At 39.3% G+C, this 23,477-nt stretch overlaps 1 protein-coding gene across 1 annotated transcript in view; it reads right to left on the reverse strand.

The window, feature by feature from the left end:
* The window catches only part of ARAP3 (ArfGAP with RhoGAP domain, ankyrin repeat and PH domain 3), a 131,155-nt gene that overhangs the window by 37,731 nt on the left and 69,947 nt on the right, over nucleotides 1–23,477 (reverse strand). Inside the window, exons 20-27 of the mRNA XM_087721843.1 lie at nucleotides 18,202–18,365; nucleotides 14,101–14,313; nucleotides 9,568–9,673; nucleotides 7,892–8,039; nucleotides 7,743–7,811; nucleotides 3,395–3,469; nucleotides 3,108–3,222; nucleotides 1,583–1,711 (exon numbers count right to left, since the gene is read on the reverse strand). Coding sequence (XP_087577969.1) covers nucleotides 1,583–1,711; nucleotides 3,108–3,222; nucleotides 3,395–3,469; nucleotides 7,743–7,811; nucleotides 7,892–8,039; nucleotides 9,568–9,673; nucleotides 14,101–14,313; nucleotides 18,202–18,365 — 1,019 coding nt within the window. The remainder of the gene's footprint in view (nucleotides 1–1,582; nucleotides 1,712–3,107; nucleotides 3,223–3,394; nucleotides 3,470–7,742; nucleotides 7,812–7,891; nucleotides 8,040–9,567; nucleotides 9,674–14,100; nucleotides 14,314–18,201; nucleotides 18,366–23,477) is intronic.

Consider the following 23,477-nt stretch of genomic DNA (forward strand, 5'->3'; position numbering starts at 1 on the left):
ATTTTCATATCCAATAACATATAAAAAGGAACAAACAGTTAGATATGGTGAAATACTAAATACAAAGGATGAACTTAAATCTATGCAAGAACTGGAAGAACAAGGTATAAGGATGAATTGGTTTTCATATGTGCAAATACATTCTAGATATGATAAAGATTTTAAAATAGAAGGCTTTTATGACAAATGGACTTATTTAGATAAAATTCTGACAGGTACTGATGAAAAGGTGATTAAAAAACTATATGGATATTTATTAGAAGTTAAACTAGAAGAAGAACAGGTTAAAGAAACAATGATTGCTTGGGGGGGCGGAATTTTGGATATGGGCTTGATTTAAAGAAATGTATTGTGATCTCAAAATTACAAAATGACAATGTCAACAGCATATAAAGAAAATTTGTATAGGATGTTTTACAGGTGGCACTTACCCCCAATGAGAATAGCAAGAATGATTAAGAATAAACCCAAAAAATGTTGGAAATGTCATCAGATACCGGGTTCATATTGCCATATGTGGTGGACGTGTGCAGAAGCTAAAAAATACTGGACTAAAATCCACACATGGTTGGAAAAAAATGATAGAAAAACATATTGACTTTAAACCAGAGATATTTTTATTGGGGATTTTACCGGAAACATGTAGTAGAGAATTGAAATATTTGATTGTAAATGTGTTAACAGTGTCTAGAATTGTATTTGCTAAAAACTGGAAAAATGAGAAAATACCAACGCAGGAGGAAGTTAGTCATAAAATAATGGAATGTGCTGAAATGAGTAAATTGACATTTGAAACTAGAGAACAATAAGATAAAACAGTTTTATAAGATATGGGATTTATTTTACCAATGGTTAGACAAAAATAAATATGGAAATGAAATATGACTGAGAATTTTACAAGGACAATGGAATGACACAGAATATAATATAAAGATGTACTATTATTGGATGGATTTAGGAGGATGTAATGAATTATTATAATATAAATTAATTCAAAATTTAGAATATCTCGTATAAAATGAAGGAATAATAGTTATAGTTAAATAACAGATTAATAATGATAATAATGTATGTGTGTCTGTGTGTACAAGATATACAAGATATTCTAAATTAGATTGATAATATGAGACTTTATATAAACTGTATGGAGAGGATGCACAAAAGTTTTGTAACCAACCGACATGCTAGATGTAACTGGAAGATGTTTTTATGTTTTATATTTTGTTTGTGTAAGTTTATTTAAAAAAAATAAAATACAAATTATTAAAAAAACATCAAAAGGATTTCCCATTGCTGTTTTAGTGGGAGATGATAGATACTGGAAAACATGCATTGTACTACTTATTCCTCCTCCATAAGATACTTTTGAACATACTCTTTTATATTATCAGGCCAGCTAAGCAAATACTATTTTCATTATAGCATCTTTCTAGATTTTTAGGCAGAAATCATCTTGGCCTTATATGCAAGGAATAAAGTTCAAATCTATTTCTGTACAGACAATAATGCTATAGAAAAATATTTTGATGGTTTTAAAAACAGTAACAAGTATATTTGTCTCTTAAATAATAGCCTCACTCACCTGTGAAAAGGCAGCTTCCTTCCTCGATTGACAACTTTTTCACAAGTAAATATGCAGAGCTGGGTTTTGGTAACTTGCACCACTGTAGGGCCTGCTCTAGAACTTTCTCCTTGGGATGCAAAGGACGCTCTGAAAAATGATATTCAAAAAAAGAAGTTTAGTTTATGCGGGTATCAGGTGGCATCCAGGAAACTAAACATCAGAAGTATGTTAAGGGTATGGTGTATTATATACACTGCTCAAAAAAATAAAGGGAACACAAAAATAAGACATACTAGATCTGAATGAATGAAATATTCTTATTAAATACTTTGTTCATTACATAGTTGAATGTGCTGACAACAAAATCACAGAAAAATTATCAATGGAAATCAAATTTAGCAACCCATGGAGGTCTGGATTTGGAGTTACACTCAAAATTAAAGTGAAAAAACAACAACAACAAGCTGATCCAACTTTGATGTAATGTCCTTAAAACAAGTCAAAATGAGGCTCAGTAGTGTGTGTGGCCACCATGTGCCTGTATGACCTCCATGTGCCTGTATGACCTCCCTACAACACCTGGGCATGCTTCTGATGAGGTGGCGGATGGTCTCCTAAACGATCTCCTCCCACACCTGGACTAAAGCATCCTCCAACTCCTGGACAGTCTGTGGTGCAATTGGCGTTGGTGGATGGAGCGAGACATGATGTCCCAGATGTACTCAATTGGATTCAGGTCTGGGGAATGACCGGGCGGGTCCATAGCATCAATGCCTTCGTCTTGCAGGAACTGCTGACACATTCCAGCCACATGAGGTCTAGCATTGTCTTGCATTAGGAGGAACCAGGGCCAACCGCACCAGCATATGGTCTCACAAGGGGTCTGAGGATCTCATCTCGGTACCTAATGGCAGTCAGACTACCTCTGGCGAGCACATGGAGGGCTGTGCAACTAATTGCAAAGATGCTGCAGTGTGCCCACCCACCTAGTTCCTGCCCATTCTGCCCTGCCAGATCCCCACAGGCACAGGGCCTGCTTTTCCACCTGGCAGGGTTCCACAGGCCTCTTCCCACAACCCCCTCACAATTGCATACTTACCTTCCAAAGATTTCCACAGCCTAAGAGGTGGGGGAAGAGAAGGAGAACAAGCTATTCTGTTGCTAGGCCACATGGCTCAATCCCACAAGCTGCATCTTTTTCTGAGCTGCAAATTGCTTCAACCCAGCCACCTGTGCAGTCTAGCAATGAAGCAGTTTGCAGCTGAATAGGTTTGGAAAATAATGGCCGCTTGTGGAATCCAAGCAATGGACACCTGTACTTTGTGAAGAAAAGCTTAATTCACCAGCAAAGGGAGCTCATTTTCTTCCTTGCTGGTAACCTTAGCTCAGATTTCAAACCAGCAGAGCTACTTCCCCTCCCTCAGTGCTAGCTAGCCTGGTGCAGGGTGGAAAGGGAAAAGGGCTGCCTTTAAAATAAAATATGGGATAATCATACAGCCTTGATTTTATACAGAGGAAAAAGAAACAAAGTATTTTTACTCACCTAGCTCTCCATTTTCTAAAATTTCAAAGGTCAGCCAAAGATCTCGACTAGCTGTTACATTTCTCATCTTAAGCACTTGATTTGTTAGTTCTTCTGCTCTCATCTTGGGAGAAACCTGTAGGGTAGTTAAGAAATAGAATTCTAATTTTCAGTCAATCCATTGTACAGTGTATATGTTAATACCCTTTTATCATAAAAATAAGTGATGCCTTAGTGATATTGTGAACCTCTTTTCTTCATCCAAAAATACCCCTGGGCAATTTACACAAAGATACTCTATTGCTTACCTTGAGAGTAACACAATAGTCAGGATTCTTCTGCTCCAGATATACTTCCAAGATGATATCACCAGCCTGTGAGAGCTGTAGAGAGAAAACTGAAGTTTGTGTGCCAATGCCATGCGGATGCTACCGGGTCCCAGAGAGAGAGAGAGGACAACCAGATCAGAAACCACCCGGCTGTTGGGATGCCTCAGTAACCCAACTGGCCCCAAGACCAAGCCTCCCCCAAGCCAGTTGAAATGCTACATGCGGAGGGAGTTGCATCAGCTTGTGCAACTCCATCTCTGAAACCCAGGCCATAGCCACCCTCTAGAGTGTGACCTGAACGAGACCCCAGGCATGCCACTAACAAGTCCCCAAAAGCCTCCAGACTGTAGAGGTCCCTCCCTAACCAGCCAAAGGGGGGGGACTCCAGCTGATGACCAATCACTGGAATCCTATGACAGTGAGGACGAGGGGGAAAATGACCCAATGGTGAGTGAACCTATCCACCCGTTTGTCTCACATCTCACAGCCCCCAAAACTGACCCAGGGCCCTTTTGAAGTCCTAAAAGACTCAGGCTACACTAGATGTTTGATTAACTTACCCATGGTCCTGAAGGTATCAGAGCAAAAAAATTGTCCCACCCAATTAAATTTGAGGAGGTCAACGGGTCCCTATTGGGATGCCACTCACCTGACCAAACCAGTGAGGCTAGAGCTAGCGGACCACTGGGAATCAATTTGATTCATAATAACTCCAAAAATGACAGAGACTGTCATACTGGGGCTCTCTTGGCTAGACAAGTGGGGACCATCTGGTGGCAAGGGGCAACTGGAGGCTGAGCAATAGACTTATATACCGCTTCATAGGGCTTTCAGCCCTCTCTAAGCGGTTTACAGAGTCAGCATATTGCCCCCAACAATCCGGGTCCTCATTTTACCCACCTCGGAAGGATGGAAGGCTGAGTCAACCTTGAGCTGGTGAGATTTGAACAGCCAAACTTCAGAACTGCAGTCAGCTGAAGTAGCCTGCAATGCTGCATTTAACCACTGCGCCACCTCGGCTGAGGTTAGCAAGAGGCCACAAACCCCTTCACTCCAGCAAATAGAGTAATGGCTCTATTTGGTTAGCAAGAGGCCACAAACCCCTTCACTCCAGCAAATAGAGTAATGGCCCCTTCACAGATCTGACACCTGGCTAAAGACATGGAACCTGAGGGTGGATTGGACCAAGGGGACCCTCTGATTCCCTAATGGTGAACTGGCCCAGAGGGAGGAGCCTTACAAGGCAGGAATGTCACACTGCAAGGATATAGCTGCTGCCACAACAAACGGACCCCTACTGGGCATTCCCAGGGAGTACCAAGACTTAGCAGATATGTTTAGTGAAGCAGCTTTGGAAGAACTCCCCCCTTATAGACTCACAGACTGCCATTGAGATTCTACTGGAGGCTAAATTACCCAAGCCAAAAATGTACTCAATGACACTTCAGGAGCTGGATGAATTGCACCAATTCATAGACAAAGATCTCAAACGCGGCTTCATCAAACCTGCCAGACCCAAGGTGGCTGCCCCAGTACTGTTCCAAGGAAAAAGGACAGCTCATTATGTCTATGTGTGGACTATAGAAATTTGAATGCTATTTGCAAGGAAAATGTGTACCCCTACCCCAATGGAGGACATGCTGGCCCATTTGGCAAAGGGCAGGATTTTTTCCAAATTATATTTAAGGGACGATTATTACCAGATCTGAATTTGGGAGAGGCTTGAATGGAAAACAGCATTTAACTTCCTGTTATGGTGTTTTCAGTTCAAAGTTTTGCTGTTTGGACGCCAGGGTGCTCCAGGGTGCTCTGTTTTCATGCAACTGATTAACAAAGCGCTACATGAGCTCTTGTACAAGGGTTTTTTGATTTTTCTTTATGACATATTGATTTACATTGAAACTAAGGCTGAACATGTTCAATTAGTATGGGAGGTCTTAAAGCTAAAATCAGCTAAGTTGTTTGCCAAATTAGCCAAGTGTGAATTCCACCAAGAACAAAATAGATTACTTGGGATATTGACTCCCCCACAAAGGAGTGGAAATGGATCTTGCAAAAGTCAGAGCAATGCTGGAGTGGGAGTTGCAGAGCTTCCTGGACTTTACAAACTTCTATCGACAATTCATCTTCTCTTTTGCCCTGATAGCGCTTCCAGTTACTAATATATTGAAAACCAAAGGGAGAGATAAGCTGAAACCCAGCCAGCTACTAAAATGGTCTATGGAATGCCAAGCAGCATTCAAAAAACTGAAAAGACTTTTTTTGTCCAAATCGGAGTTAAAACACCGGATCTGGAGCTTGTAATTCAAGCCAATGCCAGTGACATGGAGTTGGAGCAGTCCTACACCAAGAAAATGAAGAAGGCAAATTGCAACCATGCATGTACACCTCTAAAAAAATAACTGAAACTGAACAAAGGTGGATGATATGGGAGAAAGAGGCTTTTGCAGTCAGGCACTCCTGATTTAGAGACATTTCCTGGAGGAGAATAAAATATCCTTCCAGGTGTGGACCCACCATAAAAACTTAGAAGGTCTCAAAATCCCAAGGAAAATGTCCCCAAAACAGGTCCATGGGCACAGTATTCCCAACTATTTGATTTTACTTTAAGGTATCTACCAGGGGGGGAAACTTTCTGGCTGATGCCTTGTCCAGACTACCCCAATACAGCAGTGCTAAAGCAGAAGTAATTAAAACTATGCTTCTAGCTTCCCAGCTGGCAGCCAAAGTTGTCACACACACCCAGGCAAAAAAAGACCCCTCCTCCTTAGACAATGCCATTATCATGGAGTTCAAAAAAGGATTGGAAACAGACGAGTGGTTTTGCGCCCATAAACAGCAGAATAAAGGATGGGTTAGCTTGGGTGGGATACAAACTGGCAAAGGAAAGATTGAAAGCTATGCAAGCCTGTCACGAGTCTGGATTAGCTGGTCACTTTGGTTTGTGAAGTCTTTACCTTACTAAAGTGGCAACTCTGATGGCCTTCATTGAAGAAGGATGTAGAAATCTATGTACCAAGCTGTCCCATTTGCACTGCTGCTAAATGCAGAAAGGGAAAGACCCCTGGTCTACTCCAGCGAGCAGATGCGACTTAGAGGAAAGCAGCAGCTCACAGCTGCTAAATTGCACAAGAGATGCTCTCTCTCAGCAGCGGAGAGAAGCAGCTGCTGACCCAGAGACCATATGGAGCATCTCTGTGAGCAACTGAGCTTCGGCAAGGGATGGCTGCAAGATCTTCGCTGCAGTGGTTTAGGTAAGAAGAACTGTCCGGTAGTTTGAGGCCCGGGGTGGTGGTGTAAGCATTGCGGCAGAGGCCTGGGGCAAGCCTGGAGCCAGGGAATGGTGCATTCCCTGACCTGGCCAAGGCAGGCGGTGAGCAGGTGGAGCTTCTGGGACAAGGCTGGAGCCAGGGAATGGTGTGTCCCTAGGCCAGTGATGGCTAAACTTTTTCATATCTCATGCCAAAAGTGGGGGGAGCATGGGGGGGCGTGCACAGGCATGCCCACACCCATAATGCTATGCGTGCAACTCCCTGTGTGCATGTGTGTGTGACCCCCGCTCTCCCCCCGCTTTTGGCATGCGATGGACCGTTTTTTGCCCCCCCCCCCCCAGGCTCCAGAGGCTTTCTAGGAGCTTGGGAAGGGTGAAAACAGCCTCCTTGCCCCCTGGAGGCCCTCAGGAGCCCTTCAGAGCCTCCAGACTGCAAAAAGCCATTGGCCATTAGGGCCATTTTTCACCCTCTGGAGGCTTCGGGAGGCTTCCCTGAAGGCTCTGGAGGGCAAAAAAACGGCAAAAAAAAAAAAAAAGAGGCCGAAGTTAGCTGGCCAGCGCGTGCATGCCTGCTGGAGCTGACAGGGCAATGCCTCGCATGCCATAACAAATGGCTCCGCATGCCACCGCGTGCCTCTGCGTGCCACCGCGTGCCTCCGCGTGCTTCCATGTGCCACCGCATACCACGCATGCCATAGGTTCATCATCATGGCCCTAGGCCCTGACCCGAGCCAAAGAGTGAGCAGGGGGCATTCTTACCTTTGGTGAGCAGAGCAGGTGAGGAGATTAGCTGGACCTTGTGGCAAAGGAAAGATAATATAAAGGGCAGGGTGGACAGGGGCAGGCTAGGCGGGGTGGGTGGTCTATCCGGTGGTAGATTTTACTGGTTCTCTGAACTGTGCAAAATCATAACAGATTCACCTGAGCTGGTCTGAACTGGTTGAATCCCACCCCTGCTACAAGGTCCTTTCCATCTCTGTTAATCTATTACTCTGATGTTGTCAACATATCTGCTAAGCAATACACAAAAGGGAAGGATAGTAGGCACTAGAGTACCTTCACATCCTGCCAGGTAGTAATCAAACTGTTCTCCAAGTCCATCTGTAACAACTGGTCTTCATCAATCTAGAGTAAAAGAAAAGCTACAGTAAAATACACATAAAACAAATGTTTAATGATACAGGGGGAAGGAGACCCAGACTCACATTAAAAATATGAACATAGTTGTCAATCAAATCTTCTATCACCTTGACTTCTTGTTCCCCTTTTCCATTTGTCTGGAAGAGACTGGGAGCAAATAGTAAAGCTAGGTTCTTGGTGCTCATGTGATTGAGGTTGACACATTTCTGTACCCTACAGTGGAGAGCAAAAGAGACCCAATTAAAAGTTGTGTCCAATGAGGGAGGCAGTGATGAGAGGGAAAACTGCAGGGTCTGGCACACTTGCAAATAGAAGTCTAGGTATAACTATCAACAAGAAAGGATGGAGAGTCAGTTTATATGGTGCTCTTGAATAAGTAGGCTATCTACATTCATTTCAGTCTGGATTCAGTATCAATCATGGGATGGAAACATGCTTTTTTTTGAGACCTGGATGGGAGGATACATCTTTATAGTCCTTTTAGACTTCTCAGGAGTGTTTGATAACACAATATCATTCAGCATCAACTGAAAGAGTTTGATCTTAGAATGAAACAGAAGCACTGAAGCAAAAGTATCTCTAAGCCGATGGTATCAGTAATTAGTAATGAGGAAGGATAGATCAGTCAGTAACCTCATATTTGTGGGGTCTCATGGAGCTCAATGCTTTCCCCCTTGCTGTTTTAACATTACATAAAACATCTGTATGTGTTAATCAATCTGTTTGGGTTGAGCTGATGATAGGCAGCTTTATATTCTCAACTTGGGCCAAGCCAGAAATATTTTGAACAACTTTTTAGAGACGGTTGAGGCCTGGAAGTTGAATACTAGCAAGATGAAGTAATTATCTATACAAATCTTCATCTGCTTCAGACATAATTCTGAAGCATTGGACTTGCTCTTGAAAGAGGAGTTATGTGATATGGAGGTTTCCTTAAATTTACAGCTCCTGATAGATTAGAAGATGAAAGCTTTAGCAGGGGGCACTTTCTTCATCTCTATGTATCTTCCCTATGACAGGAGACACTTACTACCATATGGTTGGATTAGTTCAATGTGATATACTGTATATTGGGCTGCCTTTGAGGATTACTTGAATATGGCATTTGGTCCAAAAAGTCATAGTTTTGGCAAATGTAACTACTGTTATCATATATCTTACAATTGCTACACTGGCTAACAGTAAGTGTCAAGATACAATTCAAAGTGGTGGTTTTAACCAATAAAGTCCTATAGCTCTCCTTTCAAGTAATGGTAGCATTACTGTTGGCCTTCTGGAAATGTTTGAAAACTGGAAGCGTTTGGGAGTAAGACCTGTCACCACTGTACATATTGCCATTAGATATTGTAGATTTGATTATTTTAATCTGGTTGAATTTATTTATGACTGCTAACAATTCAATTGTTGATTGCAGCAGCGGAGGGGGGGGGAAATCTTTTAGAAACAAACATGAAGGGCTTTGGGAAACAGATTTGGGTCTTAGAAAATAAAAATGGACCTGGGAAACAGATTCAAATCTAAGGTTCAAAAGACCAAGCATAGCAACAACTACACTATAAAAGTATTAGTTTTTTGTTTTTGCTGTTTATTGTCCTTGATTTCTTTCTTTTTACAGAGCTCAAATTTCACATTCTGAGGTCTTAGTCTTTGAAACAAATGTATCAGTATATCTAAGGGGCACTTTAAAAAAGAATATGCCATGAGAGTTCTGACAGGAACAAGTGAGGGAAAACAGACTAACCGATACAAGTGGCTAATCAAAGCAGCCAAAGTTCTGCGGTTGAGATGGGGCAAGCAGTTCATTAGCTCCTTGTATCTCTCCAGGCGCTGGGGCTTCTGGGAAATTTCTAAGAAAGAGAAACATAGAATTAAATTTTAGTGAATATAGTTTGCATAAAATCAAAACATGTCCTACATTGATCAGAAATTTGAGGTACGTTCACCATATAGTTTGTGTTTTTTCTCTTTCTGCAAGATATATTGGTTCAAGTGTAGTGACCAAGAGACAAATAAAATGGGTTTCAGAAAACAAGGTTTCTATGTGTGCATTGTTTAGAAGTGGACTGTGGAAGACACATACAGTTCCCCAGAATTTTCTTCTGTGTTATCTGTTGATGATTCAGGTTACTTCTTAAGACAAAGTATACACAGTAGTTCTATTTTTTCTTTCTTTCCTATTTCTCTTTTGTCAGTGAATAATCTTGCCCACCTAGCCCTCACTTTTTTATTGAAGATTTTATTGAAGATTTATAAGCCCTCAAGATATTTTACTTAAAGCAAGCATTGGCAACTTTAATTAAGACTGTGTACATATTTTTTTCCCTGACAGGGAAGATAGAATAATAAGGTTGGGCGGGACTTTGGAGATCTTCAAACCCCTACTCCAGCAGGAAACCATATACCATTCTGAACAAATGGCTGTCTGATCTCTTCTTGGAAACCTTCAGTGATAGAACATGAACAACTTCCAGAGGAAAGCCATTCCACAATTAATTATTCTGTCAGAAAATTTATCCTTAGTTTTAGGTTGGACCTCTGTTTGATAATTTTTCCACCCATTACTTTTTGTCCTGCCTCAGGTGCTAAGTTTACTCCCTCTTCTCTGTGACAACCCCTCAAATACTGGAAGACTGCAGAATGAAGGGGTGGAGCCTCTCATCATCTCCAGTCACAGAGAATGGTCATCTCCATTCCTGTGCTGATTTTCTCCTGTTGTGGGCTCCAAGGGAGCCAAAAAGCCGCTCTGTAGGATCGGTGAAGCTAAGGAGTAATGCTCTGTGAGATTGAAGGAGAGATTGCAGTCTCCTGATGAACACCAAAGCTGTTTCTCTATGCCATGACAGGAAGAAGAGACAGTCTAAGATGGCTGACACAAAGATGAGACAGAGAATGACCGTTTAAGCACGGTGCTGGAGTGAAGTTGATGGAAAGCGTGGGACTGGGTGAGAAGAACTTTATTTATTTGAATTCTCAAATCCAAAAAAGAATTTGGAAAAGGGCCCACAATTATTTAATACAGCAGTGGCCAGGCACTTTGAAAAAATACTAATATTAAAATTGAAGGGGGAAAAAAGAAGATAACAAAATTTGCTAAAAATATTGAAAATTGGACTTTTAAACTGAACAGGCATTTTATTGGAATGGCACTTTGAAATGCTGTAATTATTTACTCAAAAATTAACACTATTGGAAGGAGGAGCCAACATCACAACAACACATCGTGCGGTCTCAACAGTCAGAGACTGCCATTAACACTTTTGCCACTGGACGGTCCAGCAGGACCTAAACCGTCCCGTAGAGACGGTGAACAGGAAGACAAAGCCTTGCTGGTCTCAGGGACATCGCAAAGTCCCTGATCGACCCAAGGGAAGCGCTTCAAGCTGGCAGCAAACAGGCAGCCTCCAGGCTGATGAAGTCGGAGACTATCGACTAAAGACACTATCTTTGCATCATGGAAAATTTGAAAAACCAGCTTAATATTGAAATTTAATTAAGGTGTGCTACCTACTGATGGAAAGAAGAACAACACATTTCCAAAATTTTGTTTGTTAGAGGGATTTAAGGAGGTGCTGGAAGATCTAAGGGACACTCCAGAGGAACAGGCAGATTAAGCTTGGAATATAAAGAAACAAGAACATTGAATATTTTGAGAAGTGTTTGTAAGCTCGAACATATGGTCTTTGGATTATTGGACAAACAAAAGAATTCAATAAAACCTAATGAGATGCTTCATCAAGAAGAAAGGAGTGGAACTTGGGAATAGGTGGTGTTGGCATTTCAAAGTATAAAGGAGACACTGACAAGACATGGAAGATCATGGAAAAAATTGAGAGCATAGATGAAATGCTGAGAAATATAAAATAAGAGACAGTGAGTATTCAAGAGACCCAGGAAGAGGAGGAGCCAACTGGAAGAGGGGACAGAAAAAGGAGACAGACAAAACAAATGGAACGGGGGGGGGGGAAGAGATAATAGTAAAACAATATGGATTGATGACATAAGCCAAGAGGAGAGTGCTCTAAGGAAATTAAAACAATGGGGAAACAGAAACATAGAAAGATAGGGGCAAGAGTAGATATTTTGGAAACTAGACAATGGAAAAAGATAGAAAAGGGAAGAAAGTTTAAAATAAGTAGGCAAGATGAGGAAACAGATAAAAATAAATATCCAAGAGCAGAATATGGAAGACAAGCTAAGAAAAGAATAATCAAAGTTTTAAGGCAGGTAAGAGATGATGATTAGGAAAGGGAATATGTTTAATATAGTAGTGGCATAACAAAATAGAACAAAAAAATTGGAGGGGATTTGAAGAAAGGGGGATTAATAAAATACACATTTTTACATAATAAGGAGAAGCTATAAATAAGGGGAAATTAGAATTTGAAGGATGGTATTACTAAATTATAATTTAATATGAATGTCGGTAGGTTTGTTAAATGTAATAAATATGATTAACAATACTTTATTTGTATTAAAACCTATGATATGCAGATGAAGATTGAGACAAAAATAAAATACTGAAATATTGAATAATTAAAAATGAAGGATTATAAATTGAATAAGCAAATAATAAAAGAGCTTAATTTAAATATATACGTTTATTAAGTGTAATAAATATGATGGACAATATTTTATGAAAGATGATATTAATATGTGTATTTAAATAACACGGAGACTGGCATTAAAACCAAACATAGAATTACTGACTAAATAAAAAATTAAGAATGAAAATTCATTATGAATATGCATATATATGCTAAATTTAATATATGATTAATAATATTTTAGTTGTATTATGATAGAATATCTTTTTGTATCATGGTGACCAGAACTGGACACAGTATTCCAAGTGTGGCCTCATCAGTTCATTATAAAGCAGTACTATCAATTTACATGATCTTGAAACTATCTTCTCTTGATGCAACCCAGGACTGCACTGACTTTCTTGACAACCATTGAATCACATACAACCTATTCTATATTTGTGCATTTGGTTTTTCTTGTTAAGTGTAGGGCCACCACTGAGTTGTGTTTTGTTGGATAAGGCCCAGTATTTGCCATTGAATTTCAGTGATATCATCTAGGATGGTCTGGAGGAACTGTAGGAAAAATTCTGGATGGGTTGCATGTGCACTGCAAAGCATAGCTGACCTCTCCTGTTTTGAAATATAGATAAAAATATGTTAGTTAAGTTTAAAAATAGTTTCCCAGGGATTTACATGGATGGTGGGAGATGGGCATTTCAAAAATGCAAAAAATAAAAGAAATAAAGAATTGGGATAATATATAGAATATTAACTGAATTACAAGAGCAGGCAAAAGGTTTAAAATTAATTTGGGAATCAGATTTGGGAGAAATAAATGATAATGATTGGAAACATATTTGGAATAGAAGAGTATATAAGAATATGTCAGTTAGAGTTAAGGAAAATGGCTATAAAATGATATTTAGGTGGTACCTAATACCACGTATATTAAATCAAATAGATGGCAAATATACAAATATTTGATGGAGGTGCAAGAAATAGGTTGGAATATATAAACATATGTGATGGGATTGTGATAGTGCACAAAAAATATGGGACATGGTATTTAGAGAAATTAAAGCACTTTTGAATGTAAATCTAGAGATGTCACTGAGGATTGTATTATTGTTGCTGGTGGAAAAACGGGATACAAATGAAACAAAAAAGGAATTGATTGTAAATTTGATAATGGCAGTTAGATTAGTGATAGCTAAATATTGGTAAAGAAATTGGGATATTCAAAGAAATGAGTGGTATAATGAAATTTGGAGTATGGCAACAAATGATAAATTAACAACAGAACTAAATTTAAAAGAGCAAAAGCAAATAATTATAATGAAATATTGGGGGAATTTATAAAATCAGTGTTGGTGGAAGCAAAGGGAATAAACCTAGTCAAGAATATATGTTGTTTTGGAGGGGATAAGGGCACAATTGGAATATATTGTATATCTTTTAGATGTTATAGATGAAGAAATATAAGGGGGTGAAAGGTCTCTGTGGGGGAGTGCACTGTAATATTTTTTCCTTTTTCTTTCTTTCATTTACTATGTTTGTATTATTTGTATTTAAAATATTTTTTTTAAATGCAAAAAATAAATAAAATGATAAATTGTATAATTTTTGGAGGCTCAAGACAATGATTCAAGAGAATGGCAGTTTCACAATGAACTAAGTAATACAGTCAATCAAATAAGAGATCCAAAAGGCTTGATAAAGTAGGGCAGTATAAGAAAGAAGGATGAAACCTGTGGCTCTATTCCACTGCGGATGTAAAGATGTAGTGAAGATAGTATCCTCAAGCTCCCGAAAAAATCTCTTCAACACATCTGTCACATCTTCAACGAAATTGTTACTGATATGCAATTTGACATTTCTTGCATCTCGTCGGAACTCCTCCATCAAAATGTGGATACGAGATTTTGCTCCATTCTTCCGATAAATACCTTCATGCTGTAACCCTGATGGAGAAGAAAGGGAAACAGGCTTTATAATAATATGAAATGTATGTAGATTTCTCAGTCAACCAGGTCGTGATTGTCCCAAAAGTGCTTTTTGGAGTTTTTTTCTAGCTGAAGATGTTTCTTGGATGAGAAGCAAATGTCTTCAAAGAAAAAAACAAAGTCCAGTTGCCTTTTGAAAATGCACTTTTGGGACAATATGAAATGTAATATTTAATATTATATCTTAATATACATATAATATAATACCTTAATTAATCTTCACCAGTGTAGAAAAAACAAACAAACGAGAGTCGGTCTGAAGTTCTCAAGCTGGACAGATGAGGGGGATGTGAGCTCTGAAGAGTCTCACATGAATCCTGTCTGACAAACTGTCTCTGAAACTATTTTTGGATCAGAAAAACCCCCCTGTGGGGGCGGGGGGAAGAAGGGGCAGTATCTCATCAAACCCAGAGGGAGTACAACAGGTCCTTCATAGGTCAGAAGGTCTGAATCGGAGCTGGGGCGGCAGCATGGCAACATGGTTGCACAAGAGCTGGCTCCAGGTCAAAGCAGCTGAATAGGAGCATGCAGAGGCGAGATGAAAGACTAGTAAGATCTATTAACCCACAGTTATAAACCAGAATTTGGAAAAGGCAAAGAATCTTGAGCACATAAATAATATTGATGAACAGATCAGGATTTTTGCAAAAAGAAAGAAAATGGAGGAAAAATGGAGGGTTGAATGACTACCTCCAAAGAGAGCCATTTGCTTGAAATAATTTGGACAGAAAGGAGAAAGAAGAGAAGTGACAAATCCACTTAAACACAACCCACTTAAACACAAACTCTAAATTTGGTTTTGGACTTGAAAAGATTGTGTGTGTGTTTTTGCCAGAACATTTTTTTTATTCTCTTAGATACCATTTTAAGTATACATTCACAAAATTATTTTTCTTCTTTACATTTATCATTCTTATACATTTGTTATTCCATTTTATAGGTTATAATATAGGTATACAGTTTGGGTTGCTTTGTTTACCATCCCTTTCTCCTGCTGTAACACCATCTTATTTTCCCTTTCTTTTCTCCCTCCCTCCCTTGTCTACTTTCCTCCTTCCTCCTCTCCTCTCCCTTCCTCCTTCCCTTCTTCCTTCCCTTCCCTTTCTCCTATTCCTACTCTTTCTCTTCCCCTAACTATCATCTCTCCTTCTCTTCCTCTCCCTACCATCCTCCTCTCCCTACCTCTTTCTTCTTTCCCCATCTTCCTTTCATTGTCTCCTCCTCTTTCTTTTCTATTATTATAGGTGTCTCTTTTGGGTCTCAGTTTATATTTCTTTGGGATGGTATTTCGGCAAACCCAAATATAATTGGTATCTTTTCTTGTTTCCTTACCTTCACTAATCTATCCTAATTATATTTCCCCCCCTTTTTGTATTTCTCTATTATATATACTTATATTTAATCTTTTCTTTTCTGTTTTCCCCTTCTCCCCCCCTTTTTCCATAACAGTGCATCAATTGAGTTCTATATCTTCTTCCTACTTTCTTTTCTAGTTTGTTTTCTCTAGCCAATCATAAAATCTTCCCCAGGTTTTGAAGTACTCCGATCCCTCTTTATCCTTTATTTTCATTGTCAGCCTGTTCATCTCTGCACAATCTAATATCTTTTTTACTATCTCTTCATTTGTTCGTAGTTTATTTAATTTCCAATGTTGGGCAAATACAATTCTTGCTGCTGTAGTTACACGTATAATCAAATAGGTATCCTCTTTCTTAAATTTCTCTGGGATAATACCTAGTAAAAATATATCTGGTCTAAATTCTATTTCTTGTTGTAACATTTTCTTTAGCCATACTCTTATCTTAGTCCAGTATTTCCTTGCTTCTGCACATGCAGAAGCACCACATATGATAATAGGAACCTATTGCTTGTTGACACTTCCAACATTTCACTGATTTATCTTTAAACATCTTTGTTAGTTTTTCCGGTGACATGTGCCATCTATAAAACATTTTGTATAAGTTTTCTTTGTAAGCTGTTGACATGGTTAATTTATAGTTCTTTTCCTATAGCTATTGCCACTTTTCTAACTCAATCGTGTAACCAAAATTCCTTGCCCAGGTTACCATTGTCTCTTCAACCACTTGTTCTTCTAACCTAGTTCTTAGTAGGTAGCTATATAGTTTCTTAATTATTTTTTCTTCCATTCCCATAAGTATCTTATCCAACTCAGAACTTCCTAAGTTAAAACTGTATTCCCTTTTATCTTTTTCATATCTTGATTGTATTTGCAATTGTGCAAATCATCCTATACATCCCTTGTTTTTCTAATTCTTTAATCTTATTGTAGTTCATCCATTGGGGCAAAGAATTCAGTGACATCGCCTTGGCCACTCCCACCAGGTCACATGGATGGCAGGCGACTCCCATCCGGTCATCCATTGGGGCAAAGAATTCAGTGACATCATCTTGGCCACTCCCACCAGATCACAAGGATGGCAGGCCGCTCCCATCTGGTCACATGGGTGGCAAGCCACTCCCACAAAGGAGGCCACACCCACAGAGTAGGTTCCAACAATTTTTGAAACCCACCACTGGACCATACACATGAGTGGTGTCGACATAAATAGTTGTGTTTCTTTTTTCTGTATTGATCAGATTACACCTAAAAGATTGTGTCCAGGTTTGAGAACACATAGTGGAGCTTGTCCAGAGAAGAGGAAGCAAGGTGAGATATAGCTGGAAGGAAAAACTGAAAAAGAACACCCGAAGGTGCTGAGGATAATTTGCCCGAAGACGGCTGTGGTCGCACATGATAGCAATCTTCAAGTACATGAAAGCCATTGTTCATATTTGTTTGCAGAAGATAGAAGAAGCGGATAAAGAAATAGATTTCAGTGGAGCATCACACACACAAAATCCAAATGATAAGACCCATTTAACAAATGAATCAAATATTCAGAGGTAGTTGACTTTTCAGTGGCATAAATGGCATTTGTCAGGGATACTGAAATAGTGGATTCCTGTCCCACACAAAAGTTTGGACTAAATGATCTCCAAGGTCACTTCCAATTCTTACATTCTACGGTTCTATCAGTTTATTGAAAGTGCTGGTTAAGAAACTGGCTCAGTTTTCCAACAATGCATACACTGATAAAGAATTACTGTAGAAAAGTTATTAAGATATTATAAAAGAACTCTAGCAACTGTTGTATATCAAATACAGGCCTTCTTATAGTGAAATCAAGGTTCACATTCTTATGCTTTATTTTCTTGCCCATGCAGGATAATTGTTGGATCCCTAAATGCGATACTGCGATATTCAATTGGGAGGAGGGGGGCCTTGGAGTCAATTTATTGGCAATGCCTGGGACAACTGATATTTTACAACTGGTTTCCTGCTGCCGAAAGGCCGGAGATCCCACCACCTTTTGGGGAATGTTTATGATGGCTGTGTGGGGTGTTTTACTTTAATGCCTAATGGAAGATAGCCATGGGAATGTATGTTTATTCGGCTCTCAGGGCAGTTGATAAAGGAAACATCTTCACACTTGTGTATTGGTTATAATTTGTATGGGAGGGGTCACTACTGCTTTAATTCTACCTGCATTGCTAATGGTTTCCATTCTTCTTAATTAAAGGTTCCTTTTGAAATAATCCATTTCAAGAGTCTTTACTTTCTTCAATTAGGGGAGGAGCCCTTACATAAAGCAACATCTGCAAAACGGTCAACCAGGAAAGACAACATTTGCTCTACCGAGGGGACCCTGCAAACCATGTCTGAGCACAACAGCAAACAAGGGGAAGCTGACTTCAGGTGGGAGGGATGGTTTGGTTTGCTTTGCTTTAATCACAATAAGGTATAAATTATTTTTGGTTGATTGAAGGAACCTCTGAGTAACTTACCATATTGAGTGATAAATGAAATACAACTGCACACAATAATGGGGATGCCATTTTTGCTGAGCTGCTGGTCTTGCAAGGCATTCCCTTGACTTCCTGCTGAACTCTGAATAGCTGTGCACCATGAAGAAAAATCTAGTTGTGATGATCCTTGAAGACAGAATGTCCTAAAATGGAAGCATGAATAAATGTGATTACAGCAGTCAGAAATCATGTGTTACTTTTTGTTTCCTGGAGTATTGGCCTTATTCTTTTACCATAACATTACCCTCTTAATCTAGGATGTCCTCTCCTTTCCCAAGCATTCCACTATCTTGTCATAGTCAACATTAACTGCTCCCTGTGATTCTGTATTTCCAGCAGTCATTCCGCCCCAATAATCAGTATGTCTTTAATATGGCCTTCTGCAATAGTATGTTCTACATTTTACATTCTGCAATTTGTATGTTCTGCATATAAATTATTCTCTAAAGTTATATCTGTTTTTACACAATGAATAAATGCATAGTGCTTTCAGTTACATTAACAGGTCACATTGTACTTGTTAATGTAACTGAAAGCACTATGCAGGTTTATATATTATGTAAAAACAGGTAAATTGTTGGAAGTCAAATAAAGTCTGTGTGGGCAAAATATAACATTTACCTGTTGTGAGAGGATAACCAATCTTTAGCACCTTTAGAACATAAACCTCAACAACCAATCAAACAAGGAGGTAGAAAGTGATTAGAAGGAAGAAAAACTCAGATACAAACTAGATGTAGGAAGCATAACTAGATGTAGGAAGCATACCTAGAGTCAGCCATAAAGGACTCAAATACCTATAGGCTAATGCTGAAAAATTACGGAACAGGGAGAACTTGAAGTAGTAGTACATGAAGGCAAGTATGATATGCTTTAGATTACTGAATCTATAGTTTAGATATAGATTACTGAAACCTGATGGGATGAAATTCATGACTGGAAACTACTGATGGAAGGATATAAACTGTTCAAAAGAAACAGAGCTAACAAAAGAGGAGGTGGGATTGCATTATATAAGAGATCATGAAATCTCTACAAAAATGCATAAAAACAAGGATGAAAGCCTTCTTGAATGCATAGGTCAATATAAAAGGAAAAAAGAGTAACTGTCAGCATTTTGAGTAATGCGCCCATTGAAAGTAGAACTCAGAGGCAGGTAGATTCCTCAAAGAACAGGTTTATTGGATACATCGTATTGGTACAACTGGTGAAAATTGACTTTAAAAGTTCCCACAGTTTTCATCTAATTAAAAGTGAAAGTTCTTCCCTTCTCCAGGTCATCAATCACATGGTCCAATGAGGTGCTGGCTGGTCACTTGGTTACTCCACTCCTCCTCTTTCAGTCACCTGTTGTAATGACCTTGGATCCCACAGGAAACTTTTTGTTTTAATGGCCAAGCCAGGCTATCTACTTCCCCCTCTTTTTCCCCCTTCTGTCTTGTGGCAACCATGAAGCAGTAAAGGATGGCTCCAGCTAGGTTCGCTTCAGGGTTGACAGCGACATTGCCGTAGATATATACTACAGGCCATCCAACCAAGCAGAAGAAATAGATGAGCTTTTTGCTAATCAGTTAACTAATATATGTAGGAAACACAATGCAATAGTATTGGGTGACTTTAACTCCCCTGACATCAACTGGGGAATACACTATGCATCAGGTGGGAGATCAAACAGATTCCCGACCAACTTAACAGATAACTTTGTCATCCAAAAGGTAGAGAAAGAAACTAGAGATATAATTATACTGGACCTAATTCTTACTAATAGAGAAGAAATGATAGAGGGGGTTAAAATTGCAGGAACTTTGGGGAAAGTGACCATGTTACATTAGATTTCAACAAAATGCAGACACGAGCAATATAACATAATCAAACCATTGTCTTAGACTTTAAAAGAGCTGATTTTGACAAACTTAGAAAGAGTTTGAGAAGGATGAAAATCTCAAAGGAGAAAACAACTCAAGAAGCTTTGGAAAGTCTGAAAAATATGATTATAAAAGTACAGTACAGTACAACATTGTTGAAAAAGAAAACTAAGAAATACCAGATGGTTGCTCAAAGACGTCTCTGATAAACTGAAAGACAAAAAAGGTAAGTATAAAAAAATGGAAAGGGGAAATATAACAAAGGCAGAATATTAACATATAGCCCAAGTCTGTAAAGTTGAAATCATGAAAACTATAGCTCAGAATGAAATAAGACAAATGTCAAAAATAATTAAAAATTGTTGCTTTAATATATAAAAGTAAGAAAAAGTCAAAGAAGCAATCAGTTCACTAATGGGAGAATATGACAAGGAAGTGAAGGGCAGCAGGAAAAAAGCAGAGCTGTTTAATTCCTTCTTTGCATCTGTCTTAACCAGTGGTGGGTTACTAATGGTTTACTACCAGTTCGCTCATGCTTGTTCATGCCCAGAAGCATCCAGGTGGGTGGGCGGAGCCTCCCGCTGCCATCACTACCAGTTTGGCCAAACTGGGTCAAACTGGGAGCAACCCACCTCTGGTTTTTACACAAAAAGAAGCCCAAGCTACCAAAGACAGAACTGTAAAAATCCAACTAGAAATTCAAATTAAGATAGGCAAGAAAATGGTAAGAGAATATCTGTCTGATCTTGATCGGTGCAAATCACCAGAATGAAATGGATTACATCCGAGAGTACAGAAGGAGCTGGGAGACATGATCATGGAAGCATTGAACCATATCTTTCAAAGAATCCTGGAGCACTGAGGAAGGTGTAGGACCTTTAAAACCTCTTGCCCTTCAAGAAGTTCAAGATGGCGGCAGTGGAGGAAGCATGTTTACATCATGGGCAGAAAAGTTACTACTAAAATAAAATAGGAGGAGGAGAGGTGGAGAGGAAAATATAAATCATAGAAAAAGAAAAAAGATTGGAGAAAGGAAAAAGAGAAGAAGATTGGAGAAATTAAAAGAGAAAAGCCAGAGACTTCCTGGGTGACGTCTCTTTGGAGCAGTTGCAGGGGAGCAAGTCTCTGTTCTCTGTATCTGATTTTTCATGTCTGGAGGCTGTCAGCAGCTGAGCTTTGGAGAGGATAGTGATAGTGAGGGGAATATTCAGTGGTGACGAGGAGAAGAGCGATCTCCCTGTTGTGAAGGGTAGAATCCTTGAAATCCGACACGGAAGAAACCAGCTGTTATGGCCTGGTCCTGTGACAGCCTGATTAATGATGGAGATAGTAAAAAAAGTGAGAAGCGGCAGAAGTACCGCTTCTGAAAGGAGAACACTACCAAATGCATTCTTTGAAATGGCCCAAGAATTAAATCTAAAAGATGTCTGGAGAGAAATCAACCCACAGAAGAGTCAATACACATTCTTTTCAAACCCCCATAATTCATGGTCCAGACATGGTGTGGATGGACCCGGAAATGGAGAAGGATGTAGAGGAAGTAGAAATAACACCAAACATGTGGGCAGTCCATAACCCATTAACAATCAAATGGAAAGGAGAGACAAAAAGAAAAAAGAGATGGAGCATGAATCAGAGGGTTGTGAAAGAAAAGAACTATGTTCAATATGTGGAATAAGAGTTAGCATTTTTCCTAAAGGAACAAACAACCATCCAAAACCTATGGGATACAACCAAAGCCTATGTGTGTGGCATTACGATAGCAAATACAATAAGTAGAAACAAAGATAAAAAGAAACGATATACAGAGCTCCAGGAGAAACTGAGGAAATTAGAACTTCAAAACCAGGAAGTTATAGAAGAAAAATAAATAATTAAACATAGATTAAATTTAATTACACAAGAAGTAGTGGCCCAGAAAATTAGATCAAGCAGACAAAATTATTTTGAAAATGCCAACAAACCAGGGAGATGGCTAGCCTATAAGCTAAAAAAAGAAAAAGAAAAGAAATTAATACAGCAACTAGAGGATGGAGAAGGGGTGATAAACTACCAAAAGGAAGAAAAAAAAGCATAGCAGTAAGATACTTTCAAACACTGTATAGTCGAGAGAAAATAGAAGAGGAGGATATTAAAAGATACCTACAGAAGAGAAATCTTCCAACCTTACCGGAAGCCACAAAGGAAACACTAAATGAGGGAATAACGAGGCTAGAATTAAAAAGGGCAATCCAAAAACAAAAAAATAACAAAACCCCGGGCCCGGATGGAATTCCAGCAGAATTTTATTTAAAAAATTGCAAAAATCATTAGAGAACATATTATTATTAGTTCCCTCATATTATTAGAAATGTATTAGAAATGTATAATGAACAAAATCCTGGATGGAGGCACTAATAACATCAATTCCCAAAGACAACACTAAAAAACAAAAGATCCAAAATTACAGACCAATCTCGCTGCTAAATGCTGATGTTTATAATAATGGCGGAAAGAATTAAAAATGTTCTAAACGGAATCATACACCCAGACCAAAATGGATTTCTACCCAACAGACATATAAAAAACAATATACGGACAATAATGGACATATTAGAATATTATGAGATACGCTCAGGAAAACAAGCAGCATTGATATTTATTGATGCACAAAAAGCATTTGATAACCTGAAATGGGATTTTCTTATAAATCAACTAGCAGTAATGAACTTTGGAGAGAAATTTATTGGGATGATTAGAATAATATATTTTAGTCAGAGGGCAAAAATAATACTAAATGGGGAAGCAACAGAAGGTTTTAGCATAACCAAAGGGGTAAGACAGGGATGCCCTCTATCCACCCTGTTATTTATCCTCTCAATAGAGACATTGATGTTACAAATTAGACAGAACAAGGACATAAAGGGATTGAAAATGCAAAGAGCAGGCCTTTGCAGATGATCTAGCATTTATCAGAGGAACCCCTAGAATAAGGTGACCAGACGTCCTGCTTTTGGCGGGACACCCCCGCTTTTTGATACATTTTCCCACGTCCCGCCCGCTTTTTCAAAAGGCACGCTTTTTTTGGCGCTGGCAGCTCCCGCCCATCAGCTGCTGGGCTGGCTCATCGTTCTGTTCTATGCTACCTACAAATTTAAGCCAGCCCAGCCTGCCGCTCACTGATTTAATTGGCCTGGACTCCAGCCAATCAGTGAGCTGGCCAACCAGCTCACTGATTGGCTGGAGTCCACTTAGCTTAGCACGCCTGCGCGAGTCTCCATTTCATTTCGTCTTTTGGTTGCAGCTGCACTTACTCACTGGTGAGTAATCATGTTATAGATTGGTACCAGTGGGAATCGGGAGGCGCTATGGGGAGGAGACAGGCCTCCTCTCTTCCTTCTCCCCGTTTGC

The sequence above is a fragment of the Thamnophis sirtalis genome, unplaced genomic scaffold (genome assembly GCF_051295495.1).
Source record: "Thamnophis sirtalis isolate CommonGarterSnake01/CBP01778 unplaced genomic scaffold, rThaSir2_p1.2 scaffold_8, whole genome shotgun sequence".
In the NCBI taxonomy this organism is placed as follows: Eukaryota; Metazoa; Chordata; class Lepidosauria; order Squamata; family Natricidae; genus Thamnophis; species Thamnophis sirtalis.